Source organism: Physeter macrocephalus, chromosome 14 (genome assembly GCF_002837175.3).
Source record: "Physeter macrocephalus isolate SW-GA chromosome 14, ASM283717v5, whole genome shotgun sequence".
NCBI lineage: Eukaryota > Metazoa > Chordata > Mammalia > Artiodactyla > Physeteridae > Physeter > Physeter macrocephalus.
Window position 1 is genome coordinate 45,812,507 of NC_041227.1, and position 17,412 is coordinate 45,829,918.

Genomic DNA, 17,412 nt, shown 5'->3' on the forward strand with positions numbered 1-17,412 from the left:
TTGTTGGCTTTTTAGCTGTATTTCTTGGCATTATTTTTTAGTAGTTGCCCTAGTGATTAAAATATACATTTTTAACTTTTTAGTCTAATTAGTTATTATTGTACCACATCAGGTTAAATATAGAAATCTTGCAACTATATAGGTTCATATCCTTTCCCCCATTCTTTATGTTACAGTTATACATATTACACCTTTATACATCATAAACCCTTCAAGAATGTTGTGGTTTATGTTTTAAACAATTGTATGGCTTATAAAGAAATTAAGAGAAAAAAGAATATATATATATATATATATATACACATACACACACATATACGTATGAATGTATATATGTATAACCGAATCACTGTGCATTTCAATGAAAGGTCTGAAGGCTTTGTATTTAGAAACCCAGATTAGCAAGTTTTGTATCAAAATCCTGCTTTAACAGCAGGATAAATTGAAATTTCAGTCTGAAGGAAAAGTTTCCAAAGGGTTTCTCCTTTGATTTTATCCCAAAGAGTCTTCCTTTAATTGCACATAAATGGGGCGAGGATAAGTATATACAAAAGGGGTCTTCTTTCTCAGAATCTGTGGATGTTGGGAGCTGGTGTAGCCTCTTTCTGGATAGAGGTATATTTTAGGACAACAGAGCAGTGAAGTAAAACAGGATACACTGGGCGCATAGTTTTCTTTGAGGAAAAATTGTCCTTAGTAAACACTTTCTATAATATGTGCACACATTCCGTTATCAGTGGAGTCAGTTATTCATTGATCGATTGATTCATTCAGTAACTACTTGAATGGCTCCCAGGTGCCAGTGTCCCAGGTCCTGTGCTTGTGGGGAAAAGTGTGAAATGAGAGTCCTTTCCCTTCAGGAAATCAGGTCTAGTGAGAAAGAAGCTGACACAGGGAGCCTGACCCTGTGCTGAGCACTCCTGCGGACTGCGCTGCGCTTAACCAGGTGAAATCCCGCCGCAGGAACGCCCCGTGAGGGAGCCACTGTGTTGAAGGGGCTGCATGGAGTCGTGGATGAAAGCCAGGCTATAGCGTAGAGTCGGCTGGCCTGGGTTCAGATCGCGGGGCTCAACCCCTCGGTGCCTCGCTTTCCCTCATCTGTAAACAGAGCCTACCAGGGCGCCCGCGTGCCAGCTCTGCCGTGGGGTTTAGCAACGGGAGCAAAGATTCTAGTCCAGGTCCGCCTGCCAGAGTCTCAGAAAGTCTCACGAGACAATCCCAACTCCCTCCCCCAAAGAAAATAATTCTTCTCCTGTGTCAGGAGTGGCAAGTAAGTTGACATTTCCAGATGGAAACCAGAGTCCGAAGGAGAGAGGATGAGCCTCAGCCGTGAACCCTCAGGCCGCCCCCTCTCCTCAGGCTTTTTCTCTAGTAACATCCTCACAGCGAGGGCAGTGGGCACGCTGCCTTTGGCGTCCCAGGTAACGGGGGCTTCAAGATATGTGAGGCACCAGTTTCATCGACTTTCCATGAAGGAGCGCATGCTCTTTGTTCTAATTTATTCACTGGTGAAGCTCATCATAGTTTTACTCTTTAGGTCAGAAGTACTGTATTTCCAGGGTTTGCACTGGTTTGGGGCTTCCTTCTCTTCTGGATTGGGAGGGGGATTGGAGTATTGACCCGCCTGTATGGCCCTGTGTCCACCCATCCACATGAGAGCAGGGGAAGCTTGCTTCTGAGCTTGATATGGAGCCTCCATGGGGGTTTTAACACAGCTTCTCTGTTCTTCAGGGCCCCCCCAGAGCCAGGCTCCTCCCTTCCACAGCCTTGCTGAAATCACTTCTTGGGATTTGGGTCCTAGCACCTATTTCCCTAAGAATCTGCAGACAGAGATCATTAGTTTTCTCAAATTGAGAAGGTCTCTCATTGCTGTTTTCATCTGCATTTTTTGAGGTTAAACCTTTTCACTCATCTATTGAGTCCTGGTGTTTTCTTCTTTTATGAATTGTCTGCTTACCTTTTTAATGAAACACTCAGAATTATTTATTGGAGTAAGGGTCACATGTAAATAATGCAAGAGGTTTTGTGTGAAGGGTTAGTCTCCCTTCCCATCCTAGTCCCACAGCTCCTACCCCCAGAAGTAATTACTGTTATCAAGTATCACTGTGACTTTCTGAGGTCTTCTTTCAGCCATTCGATGCATTAATAAGTAACTGGTAGTTTAATATGAACACAGACCCAGTTCTTTGCTCCTAGAAGTGTATCTCGTTAGTAACCTCCTCATTTTTTCAGCTGTCTGTATGTCCCGTGGTGCATTTAGACCATCCCCTGGTGCTGGACATTTAGGGCTGGCTGTTGCCAGTTATTTCCTCTAAAACCACAATCCTGCAGGGAATGGTCTTGAATATACTTCTTTGTGAATTTGTCCATCTGTAGGATAAATTCTAGAAGGTAGAATTACAGGGTCAGAGGGTATGGGCATGTGTTCTTTGGATGGCTGCAGATTGTATGGTATGGGCGTAATTTGTATGGGAAAATTGTGTCTCTGATATTCATGAAAATATAAAAGTATTTTCTATCCTCTAGCCTGGCGCTGCAACTTGCTACTCCATTTGTTATAAATGTGGAGCCAGCAATCACCCATCTGCACGATTCTGTGGCTCCTGTGGTATTTACGTGAAGTCCTTGGCAAGACCTAGTGTGGAGAATAGCTTGGCTCCAGCTGCTGGAGAACCTGGCCCTTTTGCTGAGGTGAGGCCTCCATGGTAGTAAGAACTGGACCCAGGAAGGGGTTGTGACTCTGAATTTGTGTTCTCGACCCTGTGAGCCAACCCAGGGGAAGAGAGCCGAAACACTTAGACCTTTCTCATGGACTTTCAACTGGGTGTGTAAATAACTTCAGCCACGTTATGTTTTAAACACTCAAGTGATTTCTTCAGAATTCAAAGATGTAAATATGCATTTATCAATAGTAAATCGAGGTCTAACTGCGTGTGCAAGGTAATAGATGAATGTCATTAGGGAGCTTTAAAATACATGGGATAGAATGTACTCTCGTCTCATGAATTTCTTAAGTAGCACGCCAAGAACTTTCCCCCTGCTCTTTTATATTTTAGAAAACTTATATTGGGTTCGTAAAATTGCTTTCGCCACTTATAACAACTGGGCATATTTGAGGAAAATCTCACAAGGTTATTTTCAGAAGGACTTAATCTGTAACCAGCTTTGTGTTAGACTTTTATGAATTTGTCTAAGCTACAGAAAGACTTTTCGGGTTTCTTCTCTTCTTTAGATTCTTCAAATCTCTTCATTAGAAGAATTTGAAGATTGATGATTGTTAGAGAGAATGCACATGCACTCAGCAACTTTGCATTCATTTTTAGGGAGTTCATGGTTTCTTAACCCAAATGAAAACACTTGCAGATCCCGGAATGCCAATAACCGAGGTGGCACCTTTGTGCAAATGAGACATGGTGTTTTTTTTCTCAAGACAGTTGACTGCCATCTGCTGGAAATTGATTGTAATTTACTAATTTTGTTAGACATTTTCTTTTACCATAAAAATTGTCCTAATAAATATGCAAACATACAATGTCCACTATGTGAATATTACCCCTTTAGATGCAGTGCTTTTGTGCACTGTGCAACGTACGTATCCTTGCATGGTGGTCCTCTCAGGTCCCCAGGCCCAGATGCGGGAGAGTGTCTCAGAGAAAATGTTGGTACCCAGTAGTTGAGTGTGGATGGGTAGTAAAGTCTATGCTCCTCTGGATTGTAGAGCTGAGAGGATAGATTTCCAGACCTCAGGCGGCAGGACAGGGAGCATCAGTTGATTTGACGAATTTGAGACAGTCAGTGGACAAGGGGTGGGGCTGGCTTCAGGGCTCAGGCTGGGAGTTGCTGGGAAAAACAAGCAAAGAAGGTGAGGCAAGGCCTGAAAACCCCTTTTAGTTCAAAGTACAGTGTTTTGGAGATACTTTTACTCCTGATTAGAATTGTTGTTTTCTGTGATAAAATGGAGAATTAATTAATTTATATTATAGTTTTTGGTTGTTGTTGGTTTTTTTTTTTTAATGTTTTCCGCCTTGCTCATACAGCCTCGATCTGCCTGGCAGCCCCTAAATGTTCCTTTGCTCAAGCCTGATGCTGGGCCTAAGAAGGATGTGGGCACACAGACCACTGGCCTGTTCTACCCATCTGGGACCCTCCTGGCAAAAAAAGAACTGGAAATGGCTTCTCAGAAGCAGAGGCAGGAGAAAATGAGTGACCGTAAACCTCTCCTCACAGCCGTCAGCCCAGGGAGAGGTGAGACACTCTCTCCTCTCAGAAGGGAACCCACTCTTTCCCTGAAAGAAAATTCCGTTTTTTATCTTCCTTTAGATTCATTTTTTTGTACAAGAAGTGCCTTTTTCTTTTTTCGAGTAATTTTGCTTTGTATGAGTAATAGCACTTCCTTAAACTTTTAGCCTGTTTTGACTCTTAGCCCCGTTGTCGCGTTGGTAAATGAAGTCACACATAAGAACGTGTACTACTAACACAGAAATGTGCTTAGTATGCGTCGTTACTGCTGGCTGCCATAATCTCTTTTTCTATTGTGGCAAATGCACATGACATAAAATTCACCATCTTAACCATTTTAAAGGGTACAATTCAGTGGCATTTAGTACATGAGCAGTACACCCATCACCACTGCATTTCTAGAACCTTTTCATCCCCCCAGAAGTAAACCCTGTACATCCCCCTCCCAAGGGTGTAACAATCACTCATCTACTTTCTGTCTTTATGGATTTGCTTATTCTGGACATATAAGTGGAAGCATATAATATGGTCTTTTGTGACCGGCTTTTTTCACTTAGTATGATGTTTTCAAGTTTTGTCCATGTAACATGTTCTCAGTACTTCATTCTTTTTTTTTAATAGCCCACTGATGTTCTATTGTGTGGATATATGACATTTGTTTGTATGTTCATCAGTAATAGACATTTGAGTTGTGTCCAGCTTTGTGTGTGTGTGTGTGTGTGTGTGTGTGTGAACAGGTTTGACTGTTAAGAATAGTGGTGCTCTGAACATTCACGTAGAAATTTTTCTGTGGCATATATTTTCATTTCTCTTGGGTATGTACATAGGAGTGCAATTGCTGGGTCAAATGGTAACATGTTTAACTTTCTGAGGAACTTCTGGACTGTTTTCCAACCTGGCTGCACTATTTTACATTCTGACTGGCAGTGTATGAGGGTACCGATTTTTCCATCTTTATCAGCACTTGTTATTATCTGACATTTTCATTACAAGCATCCTAGTGGGCGTGGAGCAGTGTCTCATTATGGTGTTGATCAGCGTTTCCCTGATGACTAATGATGCTGAGCATCATTTCATCTGAGTTACCTGATTTATTAGCATCCAATTGTCCATAGGATCCCTTTATAATCCTTTTTATTTCAATAAGGTTGGTGGTAATATCCCCTATTTAATTTCTGATTCTAGCAATTTGAGTCACTTCTCTTTTTCTTGGTGAGTCTAGATAAAGATATGCCAATTTTGCTGATCTCTTTTCAAGAACCAACTTTGGGTTTTGTTGATTTTTTTTATTGCTTTGCTGTTCTGTCTTTCGTTAATTTCCACTTTAATCTTCATTATTTCCTTATTTCTTCTTGCTTTAGGTGAAGTTTGCTCTTTTTCTAGTTTCTCAAGGTCAAAGGTTCAGGTCTTTTTTTTTTTTTTAGGTGAAATTATTTATTTATTTATTTTGTGGGGTTCAGGTCTTGATTTGAGACCTTTCTTCTTTTTTAATGTAGGCATTTACAACTATAAATTTCCCTGTGAGTGCTGCTTTCACTGCATCCCATAAGTTTTGGTGTTGTATCTTCTTCATTTTCTTTCAACAATGAATTTTCTAGTTTCCCCTGTGGTTTCTTCTTTGACCCACTGGTTGTTTAAGAATTATTTAATTTCCAAATAGTTGTTGGTTCCCCAAATTTCTGTCTGCTATTGATTTCTAGTTTCATTCTATTGTGATCAGAAACATACTTTGTATGATTTTAACCCTTTTAAATTTATTGAGACTTGACATGGCCTAACATATGATCTATCCTGGAGAATGTTCCATGTGCCCTTGAGAAGAATATATATTATCTTGGGGGTGGAATATTCTGTAGATGTCCATTAGGTTCTGCTAGTTTAGAGTGCTGTTCAAGTGTTCTATTTCTTGCTGACCTTCTGCCTAGTTGTTCTATCCATTTTGAAAATAGGGTATTAAAGTGTCCAACCATTATTGCTGAGTTGTCTATTTCTCCCATCATTTCCCTCAGTTTTTGCTTCATGTATTTTGGTTATCTGTTATTAGGTACATACTTACAATTGTTTATAATTGTTATACCTTCATGATACCCTTTTTCGTTATAAAATTTCCCTATTTTTATCTAGTAACATTTTATTTGGTCTTAAAATCTATTTTGTCTGGTATTAGTATAGCCAGTCCAGCTTTCTTGTGGTTGCTATTTGCATGATATATATATTTCCATATTTTTTACTTTTAATCTGTTTGTATCTTTGAATCTAAAGTGTCTAAAATCTCTGTTTTTTGATTGGGTTGTTAAATTCATTCACATTTAATGTTATTGATAAAGTTGGATTTGTGTCTTCCATTTTACTCATTCTTTTCTAAAGGTTTGTGTCTTTTTGTTCCTGTATTCCTCCTTTACTGCTTGCTTTTGTGTTGCATATTTTCTAATGTAAGATTTGAATGTTTAATGGTTTTTTTCCCCTATATATTGGGTTGGCCAAAAAGTTCGTTCAGGTTTTTTCCATACCAGCTTATTCCCTTAGTTGTTGCTCTAGGGCTTACATTATACATCTTTTTTTGTGTGTGTGTAATTTTTATTTATTTTATTTTTGGCTGCGTTGGGTCTTCGTTGCTGCATGGGCTTTCCCTAGTTGTGGCGAGCAGGAGCTACTCTTCATTGTGGTATGTGGGCTTCTCATCGCAGTGGCTTCTCTTGTTGCAGAGCACAGGTTCTAGGTGCGTGGGCTTCAGTAGTTGTGGCATGCAGCCTCAGTAGTTGTGGCTCGCGGGCTCTAGAGCCCAGGCTCAATAGTTGTGGCACACAGGCTTAGTTGCTCCTCGGCGTGTGGGATCTTCCTGGACCAGGGCTTGAACCTGTGTCCGCTGCATTAGCAGGCAGATTCTTAACCAGTGCACCACCAGGGAAGCCCCTTACCTTACACATCTTATCAGAATATGTTTCAGATTTATAGTAATTTAATTCCAGTGTGACACAGAAATGCTACTCCTATATAGCTCTGTTCTTTCTTCCTGGTTTTATAGGTATATATAACAACAATGCCTACATATATATATTACATCTGTATATGTTGCAAACCCAACAAAACACTGTTATATTTATTACTTTATATAACCTTATGTCTTTTAAAAATGCTGAAAGAAGAAAGAACTACAGTTGACCCTTGAACAACATGGGTTTGAACTGTGTGGGTCTGTTTATATGTGGATTTTTTTTTTTTACTGTATACTTACTTCAGTACTACATGATCCACAGTTGGTTGAGTGCATGGATGTAGGACCATGGATACAGAGGGCCGACTCTAAAGTTACATACAGCTTTTCAACTGCATGGGGGGTTGGTACCCATAACCCCTGTGTTGTTCAAGGATCAACTGTATTATATATTTATGACTTTTGTTATATTAGCCTCCTTTCTTCCCATTTCTAGTTGTTTTTGTTTACTACTGTGGATTTGAGTTACCATCTGGAGCCATTTCCTTAGCCCAATCAAGCTTTGTTCTTGTCCACCTCTTTTGTGCTGTTATTGGCCAAGATATTACATTTCTATATGTTATAGGACAAATACTACACCTATATACATATTATTTTATGCAATATATTTTTATATTTGTTAGGAGAAGAAAAGAAATAGGCATTTATAATGTCTTTTATAGTTACATGGTTACTTTATCAGTGCTCTTTGTTTTTTTGTGTGTATGGATTCACATTACTGTCTGGAGTCATTTGCTTTGAGCCTAAAAAACTTTCTTTGGTGTTTCTTATAGGGTGGTTTGCTAGCAATGACTTCCCTCAGTTTTTTAGTGTCTGGTAATGTCTTCATTTTGCCTTCATTTTTGAAAAATAACTTCTGGGAATAGGATTCTTGGTTGACAGTTTTTTTTTTTCCTTTGAGCGCTTTGAAAATGATATCCCACTGTCTTCTGGCCTCCATGATTTCTGGTGAGAAATCTGCTGTTAATCTCTTGCAGATCCCTTGTATGTGATGAGTCACTTCTCTCCTGCTGCTCTCAAGATTCTCTGTTTTTGTCTCTTAAAAGTGTGTCTTTTGGTGTGGACCCTACTTGGAATTTGTTGAGCTGCTTGGATGTGTAAATTCACACCTTTCATCAAATTTGGGAAGTTTAGGGCCATTATTTCTTCAAATATTTTTTCTGCATTTTGCTCTGTCCCCTCTTCTGGGATTCTCATTATGCATATGTTGGTATGCTTGATAGTTTCCTGCAGGTTTCTTAGGCTCTGTTCATTTTTCTTCATTCCTTTTTTCTCTCTGTTTTTTGCATTGCATAATATCTGTTGATCTGTTTCTGAATTTGCTAATTCTTTCTTTTGCCAGTTCAAATTAACTTCTGAGTCTCTCTAGTGAATTTTTAATTTCAATCATTATGCTTTTCTGCTACACAATATCTATTTGGTTCTCTTTATATATAATTTCTATGTATTTATTGATATTCTGTATTTCATGAGGCACCTTCTTTTACTTCTTCATGTGTTTCTTTTAGTTCTTTGGGTATATTTACCATGGCTGCTTTGAAATCTTTGTTAAATCTCCAACATGTGACCACTCTCACAGTTTCTGTTGCCTGTTTTTTTTCCTGTGTATAAATCACAGTTTCTTGTTTCTTTGCATTCTTTTTTTGTCTCTTAATTTTTCTTTTTTTTTTTTGGAACCTGGACATTTAAAATAACATATTGTAGCAACTCTGGGTACTGACCTCACCTCCAGGCTTGTTACTGTTATTTGCTTGTCTGTTTGTTTAGTGACCAGCTGGACCAGGTTCCTGAGCTCTGTCTCATCCCCACAGTGGGATGCCTCTGAAGTTGCTCCTTGGAGAGTGAGGCCTTGGCCATGCACCCTGTCACCCTAGGATGACCGTGATTTTGGCGAGGCTCTTTTTTTTTTTTTTTTTCCTGCGTTATGCGGGCCTCTCACTGTTGTGGCTTCTTCCGTTGTGGAGCACAGGCTCCAAATGCGCAGGCTCAGCCGCCATGGCTCATGGGCCTAGCCGCTCCGCGGCATGTGGGGTCTTCCCTCTTCCGTTGTGGAGCACAGGCTCCAAATGCGCAGGCTCAGCCGCCATGGCTCATGGGCCTAGCCGCTCCGCGGCATGTGGGATCTTCCCGAACCGGGGCACAAACCCGCGTCCCCTGCATCGACAGGCGGACTCTCAACCACTGCGCCACCAGGGAAGCCCGGCGAGGCTCTTTTTGACCATCTCTTTCCCTGACCATAGCCAGCCTTTAAGTTCCACTTATTGCTGGCTGATTGCTTTATTACTTTCCCCAACACTCTGGGGGTGTAAATTGCTCTACAGACTGATCCAATTACTTTTTTTTTTTTTTTGGATGTGGGCAAATCTCACTTTAATTGCAAATGGCTTCATTTACAGCACATTCAATAATGAACAAACAGGAGAGCTGTGACTTTTGAACATATGAATATATAAAAGTCCCTTGAAATTCAGGTAGTCAAGATAAGGGCATTTCACAAGGAAAGCACCCCCGCCACCTCCCATTTTTCTGAAGTCTGTTTTACACTCATTTTAAAAGATGACGAGGCATACTCAGAAATTCAAAGTAGTAGGATGTGCCTTGCAGGAAGAGAAGAAAACCTTTTTTCAGATTGTTGGGTAAATACATATCAGCAATTCCACTTGAAAAAAGCTGATGGATGTCCTCCCTGAGTCAGACTAGGCTCTGAGTGGGGATGGGAAACTGTGAGAAAGGGAGAACCTGATACAACACTGTACCAACCGGTTCCCCTCTAACACACCATGCCGTGACCCCAGACATGGGTGTACAAGAGCAGCCACCGGGGTGGTGACTGACTGTCCTCACTGCCGGGAATTGACAAAGGGTCTCAATTTAGGCCGTGAACAAAATCCTTGACCAGCAAACTCAAGTTGTCACTGGATTTAAATCATAAAGGATCTAAGGAAATTCTTGTTTTATTTATGTGTATATATGGACTCCTTACACAATTAACATTCCTTTTCTCCTAAGGGTTTGTTCTGTAAACTGGAGTGGCCTAAGAAAAGCATTGTATAATTTTGATTTTATTTTATGCTTTCAAAAGAGAAAGGAGGGAATGGAGAGAAAAGTGTCACAAATTCTTCAACTCTGGGGCTCAGCAGGTACAACAGACTCCGCGGACAAAAGGTTCACCCAGATTGTTGGGTAGTTTCAATGCTGAGGAAAGACTAGGGGAGCCCACCCCAAGCCCACAGAAGAATTCTACAGTTACTCTATCACGGTGCTCTAGCTAAAGCATAGGTTTCCAACTACAGAGAGTTTCAACTTAACATCTAAAATTTTAAATTGTAGCCTTTCAGCAACAAATAAGCTCAGAGAGCTCATCTCAGAAGTAAAATTAAAGAACTATTGCTCTGATGTATGAAAGTCAAGCCATCGCTCCCAGCTATGCCACACTTCCAGGCTTAGGCAGACACATAAGGTGGTGGCGGCTCCTTGGCGGCACCATTCACAGTGGCATCATCGTACGGGGGTAACAGCACCGTAGTGTCATTGCTGGTAACATAAACCAGGACATTAGAGGAGTTCCTGCCATTGATGTATCAGTAGCAGTTCCAAACACAGCTAATCAAGTAACCCTTAAAAGTCAAGATAATGCTGATAAACAGAGGAATAATAAGGACCAAACAGGTAGGATTCACTGAAAGTTTGCTTACTTCTTTAGCATTCATGAATACATTTAGTAATATTTAGACCATAAGTAAAATCTTCATGCTTACCTTAAAAGCCAAGATAATGCTGATAAACAGAAGAATAATAAGGACCAAACAGGTAGGATTCACTGACATGATATCATCTTTGTAAGGAAAACCAGGAGGCAGCTGTCATATGTATTCCTGGATGGAGTTTGGATAAACAAGCACAGTGACTGCAACCAAGGTGTTCAGGGAAAAATCAAAGATCTGGTAACAGAAGAATGGGATGATCCAGGCCACGTGTTGCTTGTATACTCCATAAGTAGCCATTGCACAGATCAGGATCATGAGAAGAGAAATTGCGATAGCAACGCACATGTTGGCATCATCCATGAGCTCCAAGTCACCTCTGAGTTCAGAACTTGAAAAGCAATACTGATCTGGATCAGCCAGGGCGCTCAATAGAATCAGCAGTGCCACGGCATTGATGATCAGGTACCAGATGCCGAGCAGGATGGTGCCAGTGCGGACATGGCAGCACAGGCAGCAGCTGTTGGAGTAGAACTGCATCCAGGGGGCCACCATCTTCATTGCTTGGGCCGCCGGCGCAGTGGCGCAAGCACGCGCCCAAGTTGGCAGGAGCTTTGGCCGTGTGGGTCTGGGCCCGCCGCACGGCTGCTGCCGGCTCCCTAATCCAATTAAATTTGAGACTCTTTATAGGGATAGTTTTTGAGATCAGTGTTTGAGATATTTTCCAGACTTCAGGAGAGCTCTTCTTAGCTGTTTACTTCTGTGGTTCTCTTTGGTAAACTGGCCAGCCTATGGTTTAACTCCTATCTCTAGACTTCTTTTAATTGCTTTTTACCACATCATTCATTGTTATCCTTAGGCCTGAACTTCCTCACACTCTTGCCAAAGGAGTGGGTTCCTGTGGAGATTTGGAGCTCTCTGTCTTATCTTCCCTTGTGCAAAATATCTGAGCCAATGCTCTGGATCAAGGGGTGGGGACAATGGTGTGTTTCTCTTCAGCGGCTGGGCACTCAGTGAAGGGGGTGCAGCTGTCACCTCTCTTCTTGACTTGCCTCTTCTACTATGAGACCTCTGCTTTACAAATAAGCTAGGACAAGGATGACCTGGACCGCAGTATTCTCAGTGTACCAGACCCAAGGGAGAGCGTCCATCCCATAAATGGTGCCTGGACAGAGGAGGGGGGGCCCCCACTCTTGACTGCATTTGCCGAGAATTTGGTCTCTGCAGCGGGTAATTGGGGGCGGGATGAGAAACACTGAAATCCTGCTTCTTCTGAGAAGATTCCGTAGCTCTCCAGCTGGGAGCTGGGAGGAGAGGGAGCTGTGTGTTTATGGTTGAACCATGTGCAATGAAGTTTTCATCGTGCTCAGCTGAGAGAGGGGAGGAGGGGGTGGGTCATGGTTCAAATACCACAGACTCTTGCTGTTCTGCGTTTTAGCACAGTTTCTTCTTTAAATGTTTCTGTATTTGCTCTATGTCCCTAGAACCATTTCCAGACACTTTAAATGTTTGTTTATTTTATAGTTCCATGGGGATGAGGTCCCCTGAGTTCCTTGGGCTGCAGAGCTGGTAGTCAGTCATTCCTAGCTCTTCTCTTGCCTCGTGGATTTCCCAGCTGGGAGTCAGGACCCAGTCCACTGTCTTCCAGGCATGAGTGTCCTGGTCGATCGTCCGCAGAGATGGCCAGAATGACCCCTCCCACCCCTGTATGCTGTTTCCCTTCCTTTGGAATCTAGACTGGCCTTGCGAGTTGCTTTGATCAGCAGAAGTGGCAGAAGAGACACCACGACAGTTCCGGGCCTGGACTTAGGAGGGCTGGGAGCTTGCACTTACTCCCCAGGAAGTGATGCCACGTAAAGAGGTCAGGACAGATCACTGAATGAGGACAGATGCCTCAGGGCCCAGCCAACAGCCACCACAAAGACTGCTGACATTTGAGAGGGTGTAGGCGGCAGTCACGGGAAGAGAGAGGCCAGGCGGCCCCCAGCTCTGCACCATCTTAGCCGAGGCCCCAGCCACAGGGATGAGACCATCTCGGACCCCCAGCCTCAGCTGATGGCTCGGCTGATACCATGTGGGGCAGAGATGAGCCGTCCCTGCTGGGCACTGACCACACCCCGGACCCACAGAAGTGTGAGGCCTCAGGTGGTTGACGTTTTAAACCACCAAGTTCTGGGGCGCTTTGCTCGGCACCAACAGAAAATAGACATGGGACCTCAGTTTGCTATAGCAGAAGGCAGCCCCTGGAACCCCCTCTTTCATCCCAAGCTGGGAGGGAGCAGACCTCACCCCCCAAAAGAGGACTTACGGTCTTGCCAGGACCTTTTCCAAAAGACCCCCTCACCCCTCCCAGCCTTTCCATGAAGCCCTCCCTGGAGGCTTTTTTGAGAGTTGACATTTGATCTTGGAATTGTACATCTGTTGTAGATTCTCAGTCAGATCTTCGTGTTTAGCATACTCCTGCCTGCGTATTTATTTATTTACCTGTATTTTCTCTGGGTCCACCTGTGAACTCCTCAAGGGCAAGAACTTTGTTCACTGCTGTATCCCCAGCCCTCAGATAGTGCATGGCACACAGGAGGTGCTCAGTGTCTGTTTGTGGGATGAATGTGCCTACTTTGTGCCAAACCCTGTGCTGGGCTCAGTGCTCCCTCTGGTGTTATGTCAGCTACTCGCAGCCGACTCTCGTGATGCCCAGACTCCTCTGCCCGCCTGATTCCAGCACAGCGTGGTGGTTGGTTCTCCGCATCTTTGCTCTTGTCCCTCGTCAAACGTGCCACAGCATCTCTTTGCTTTGCTGCCTCAGAGCAGCAGAAGACTGCCGGTCCACAGGCAGGTGCAGTTCAGAAGTGCTGGAGCTCACACACGGGGCCGGGGGTGGAGAGTGAATGCCTCAGTCCCTCTGTCCAGTGCACAGACCTGGGGTGTGTTCTGCCTGGTTCCTCTTAGGTCCCAGCAGGACGGAGTCCCGCTGCCCACGGCGTTGACCAGCTTTTAACAGATCCTCAATTGACTTCCCTTCCTGCCCTGTCCTGCTGTTTCTGCTCCATCATTCGTGCTTCCCAGGGTCACCTTCAAAAGAAACTACCTGTCCTAAATATGCGTCTCAGGCTCTGCTGTCAGGGGAACCCAAACTAAGACACTGAGGTTCTCTTATTTGGTGTCACAATAACGTATGAGGTAAGAGGTATTAGTCCCATTTTATAGATAAGGAAAGTAAGGCTGAGTAAGATTTAGATGTCTGGATGACCTTGCAAAAGCCACCCAGTTGCTCTCAGCTTTAGTGTCCTCACTGGTAAAATGATGAGGTGGGATCCGATGCAGGTTTTCATACTCAAGTGGCCACAGAGCAGAGCCAGGAGGTAAAGGCAGGCAGCCAGGCCTGCAAGGGCTGTGGCCGGCTGGAGCACCCTGCCCCGTCCAAAGTGGGCAGCCACCCCTCGGCCCCAGGCAGCCGGGCCCGGCAGAAGGGCAGGCCCAGTGCTGCTGCATTGCCCACCTGCGCACGAGAAAGCAGACTCATGTGAAATCTCTCAAGCCTTAAATGGTGGCAATAAATTCGAATTATTTTAAACCCTGTGCAGACTGAAAGGGGCACAGGAAGCTTTCTGGAGTGATGGGAATGTTCTCCATATCGATGGGATGTGTACACTTGCCAAAACTCAAAATAGGGGCACTTACCTTTAAAATAGGGGCACTTTATTAGTAAGTTGTTTCTCAATATGGTTAATTTTAAAAGAAAAAGACCCCAGGTATGGCAATCAAAATATGTTCCTTTGGAATTCTATAATATTCATGGAACTTATTCTAGTACATAGTCGAGGTTCAGAAAGCAAAAACCATCACAGAGTTTGGCAAAGAGAAATGAGCTCTCTGAAAATGCATGTTGCATGCTGACACTTTTCCTCCTCCACCTCAGAAGAATCATCCGTGTGTTTGGGTTTCTCTCCTTCTTTAGGATACTGGAGAAAACAGGTGGACCATATCTCTGCTCACCTCCGGTCTTACGCTCAGAACAACCCTGAATTCCGGGCCTTGATTGCAGAGCCCAGGATGGGAAAGGTGGGTGCCCTCTGAGCAGGACTTCCTCTCTGGAGCATCCCATGGGATCAGGCTGAGGTTGCCCCCACGGACTCTCCTGAAATTGCACTTTGCTTGCCCTTTCTCTTTTTCCTGCCCCGTATTCCATGCCTCCTCGCCTTATTTGACATCCAGGAAAACTGGCTCAGAGAGATTTGGTGACCTGCCCAAGACTACACTCTGGGTCTCAGGGGATTCAGGATTTGAAGCAGGTCTGTCAGACCCCAGGGGTACTGCTGTTGTAAAGACACACATCTGTGAGAAGACCTTTTCTGTCATGAGACTAAAAGAACCTTTCAAAGTTAGCCCATCCACTCCTCTGCCACCAAGTTAGGCCAACATTGGAACTGTGTCATTGTCAAGTATTGCTCAATTTCCTTTGATAATCTATTTTGGTGGTTTATTAATTCCTTGGCCTAATCTAGGGGTCTCCAAACTGTGGCCTGTGGGGCAAATCTGGCCTGCCACCAGTTTTGTAAATCAAGTTTTATTGGATCACAGCTACACTCATTCATTTACTTATTGTCTGTAGCTGCTTTTGTACTGCAATGGCAAGGACCACATGGCCCACAAAACCTAAAATATTTACTATCTGATCCTTAAAGCATTTGCTGAGCCCCATTGATCTAAATTCCTCCTGCTACTTACAGAGACACCTGCTCACCTGAATACTTGGCCCTTGATTGCCAAGGCCTGGCCCCCCCAGGTCACCTTTTGCCAGGTGATGACTTGCAGCCATGTGGCTTCATTAAAGTGTGTCTCTTATAGAGAGTATCAATTTGGGTCTTGCTTTCGTAACCAATCTGGCAGTCTCTGCTCTTTGATTGGAGTATTTAGTTCATTTATAATTAATGGAATTATAGAGAAGGCTGGATTTGTGTCTGCTATTTTGCCATTTGTGTCCTATCTCATCTAGTTTTTGTTTCTCTTTTCCTGCCTTCCTTTGTGGTAATTAAATGTTTGATTAAATGTACAGCTTAGCATCTCAGAATTTCTTGGCTGTGACTCCGGGCTTTGAGTCCCACACTCATGGTTGTGAATTCTAATACTTTTTTACAAGCTCATCTCTGCTACCGTCCATGAGGATGGCTATGAAGTTAGCATCAGGCTGAATTATATTCAAGTCTCAAACAAGGTGAGTAAAACTGCCAGAAGTTATTCATTTCAAAATTGACTGACCTAGTAAATGGTAGCTTATGATTTATTGAAATGCTTCTGCATAATCCATAGAAAGGAAGAGTTTAGAATATTATGAAACTTAACTGGAGGCCAGCAATTTCATAGAATTAGATAAATAACTGAGCTAAACCTCAGAGAAGCCAGCTTTCAGGCACATAAAGATGTCATAAGAACAGGAAGAAATTATCACCCACCCTATTGGTCCTGTAGTTCTCAGGTTTATTTATACCCACTGAAGTCTGAGTATAGGCGAAAGACTGACAGAAATGTTTGCTGATATGTACTTTGACCTCTTTGCCTATAAAAATAAGCCATACTTTGTGGCCATGTCTCCCTTGATCTTCCCTCTCATTTGGTAACTGGAACATTGCCATGGAGCCCATAAGTGTGTGACACACATTAACTGATACAGGCAGCTTTAGTTTCATTGGAAAGAAGTGACAACATACAAAAGGATAATTAATGGATTGAGAAGAGAGTAAAGAAGGCAAGGAAAAGGAAGGGAACTCGGGCCTGGCCATGACCTAGCAGGGTGCTAACGATGTCTCTAAAACCGGGACAGATACCTGGGCCCTGCCTGACCCACAGGGAGGCTGGGAGTGTCCAGTGGGAAGATACACGTGAATGTGCTTTGTAACCAAGGAAAGCACTAAATGCTATGTTTTCGGTTGTGCGGCTGTGCGGCTGCAGCAGAGCTTGGGTGAGGAGGTGCTTCAGGAGAATGGGACTGAGGGACACAACACGGCGAGTCACACCACACAGTTGTCCCCACTTGAGGCTTGTGGGGAGGGGTATAACCGCTAGGGCAGGTCAGCACCCACCTACTGAGGGCAGCTGGAGGCGGGGGTCAGCTGTGAGCTGTGAGCAGCCAACGTGGCAGCTGGGATGGTACCTGACTGGTTAAGGGGAACTGGACAGACACAAGAGCATCTGCAATATGCCATCCATCACGTAGAAGTCAGGGATGTGTCCCAGGTTCTGTGTGTGTTTTTTCTTAGCCTGCGTGTTCTATGCTCAGGAAGTAGCAGGTGGCTCCTGATGGCAGGAGCAGGGTGCCACGCTGTGGAACCGGTCCAGGTGGATGCAGAATCCTGGGTCTGGCCTGTGTATCACCCATCCTCATTTTATAGACATCCATGTAACCTCATTTTGCTTTGACAACATCTCTTTGAGGCTGGTCATAATATTTCCGCTTTACGGGTGAGGAAACTGAGG

General features: G+C 43.5%; 2 protein-coding genes across 4 annotated transcripts in view; one reads left to right on the plus strand and one right to left on the minus strand.

The window, feature by feature from the left end:
* The window catches only part of DZANK1 (double zinc ribbon and ankyrin repeat domains 1), a 75,546-nt gene that overhangs the window by 45,529 nt on the left and 12,605 nt on the right, over positions 1-17,412 (plus strand). For all 3 annotated transcript variants that reach the window (XM_007114752.4, XM_028499190.2, XM_028499192.2), the window contains 4 exons: positions 2,527-2,691; positions 4,038-4,245; positions 14,897-15,000; positions 16,079-16,153. In XM_007114752.4, the coding sequence (XP_007114814.1) occupies positions 2,527-2,691; positions 4,038-4,245; positions 14,897-15,000; positions 16,079-16,153 (552 nt within the window). The remainder of the gene's footprint in view (positions 1-2,526; positions 2,692-4,037; positions 4,246-14,896; positions 15,001-16,078; positions 16,154-17,412) is intronic.
* LOC102982063 (lysosomal-associated transmembrane protein 4B-like) lies at positions 10,675-11,514 on the minus strand. Its single transcript, XM_024123579.2, is given in 2 exon segments — positions 10,675-10,851; positions 10,993-11,514. Coding segments are annotated over 2 exon segments (681 nt in total). The 5' UTR covers positions 11,500-11,514; the 3' UTR covers positions 10,675-10,677.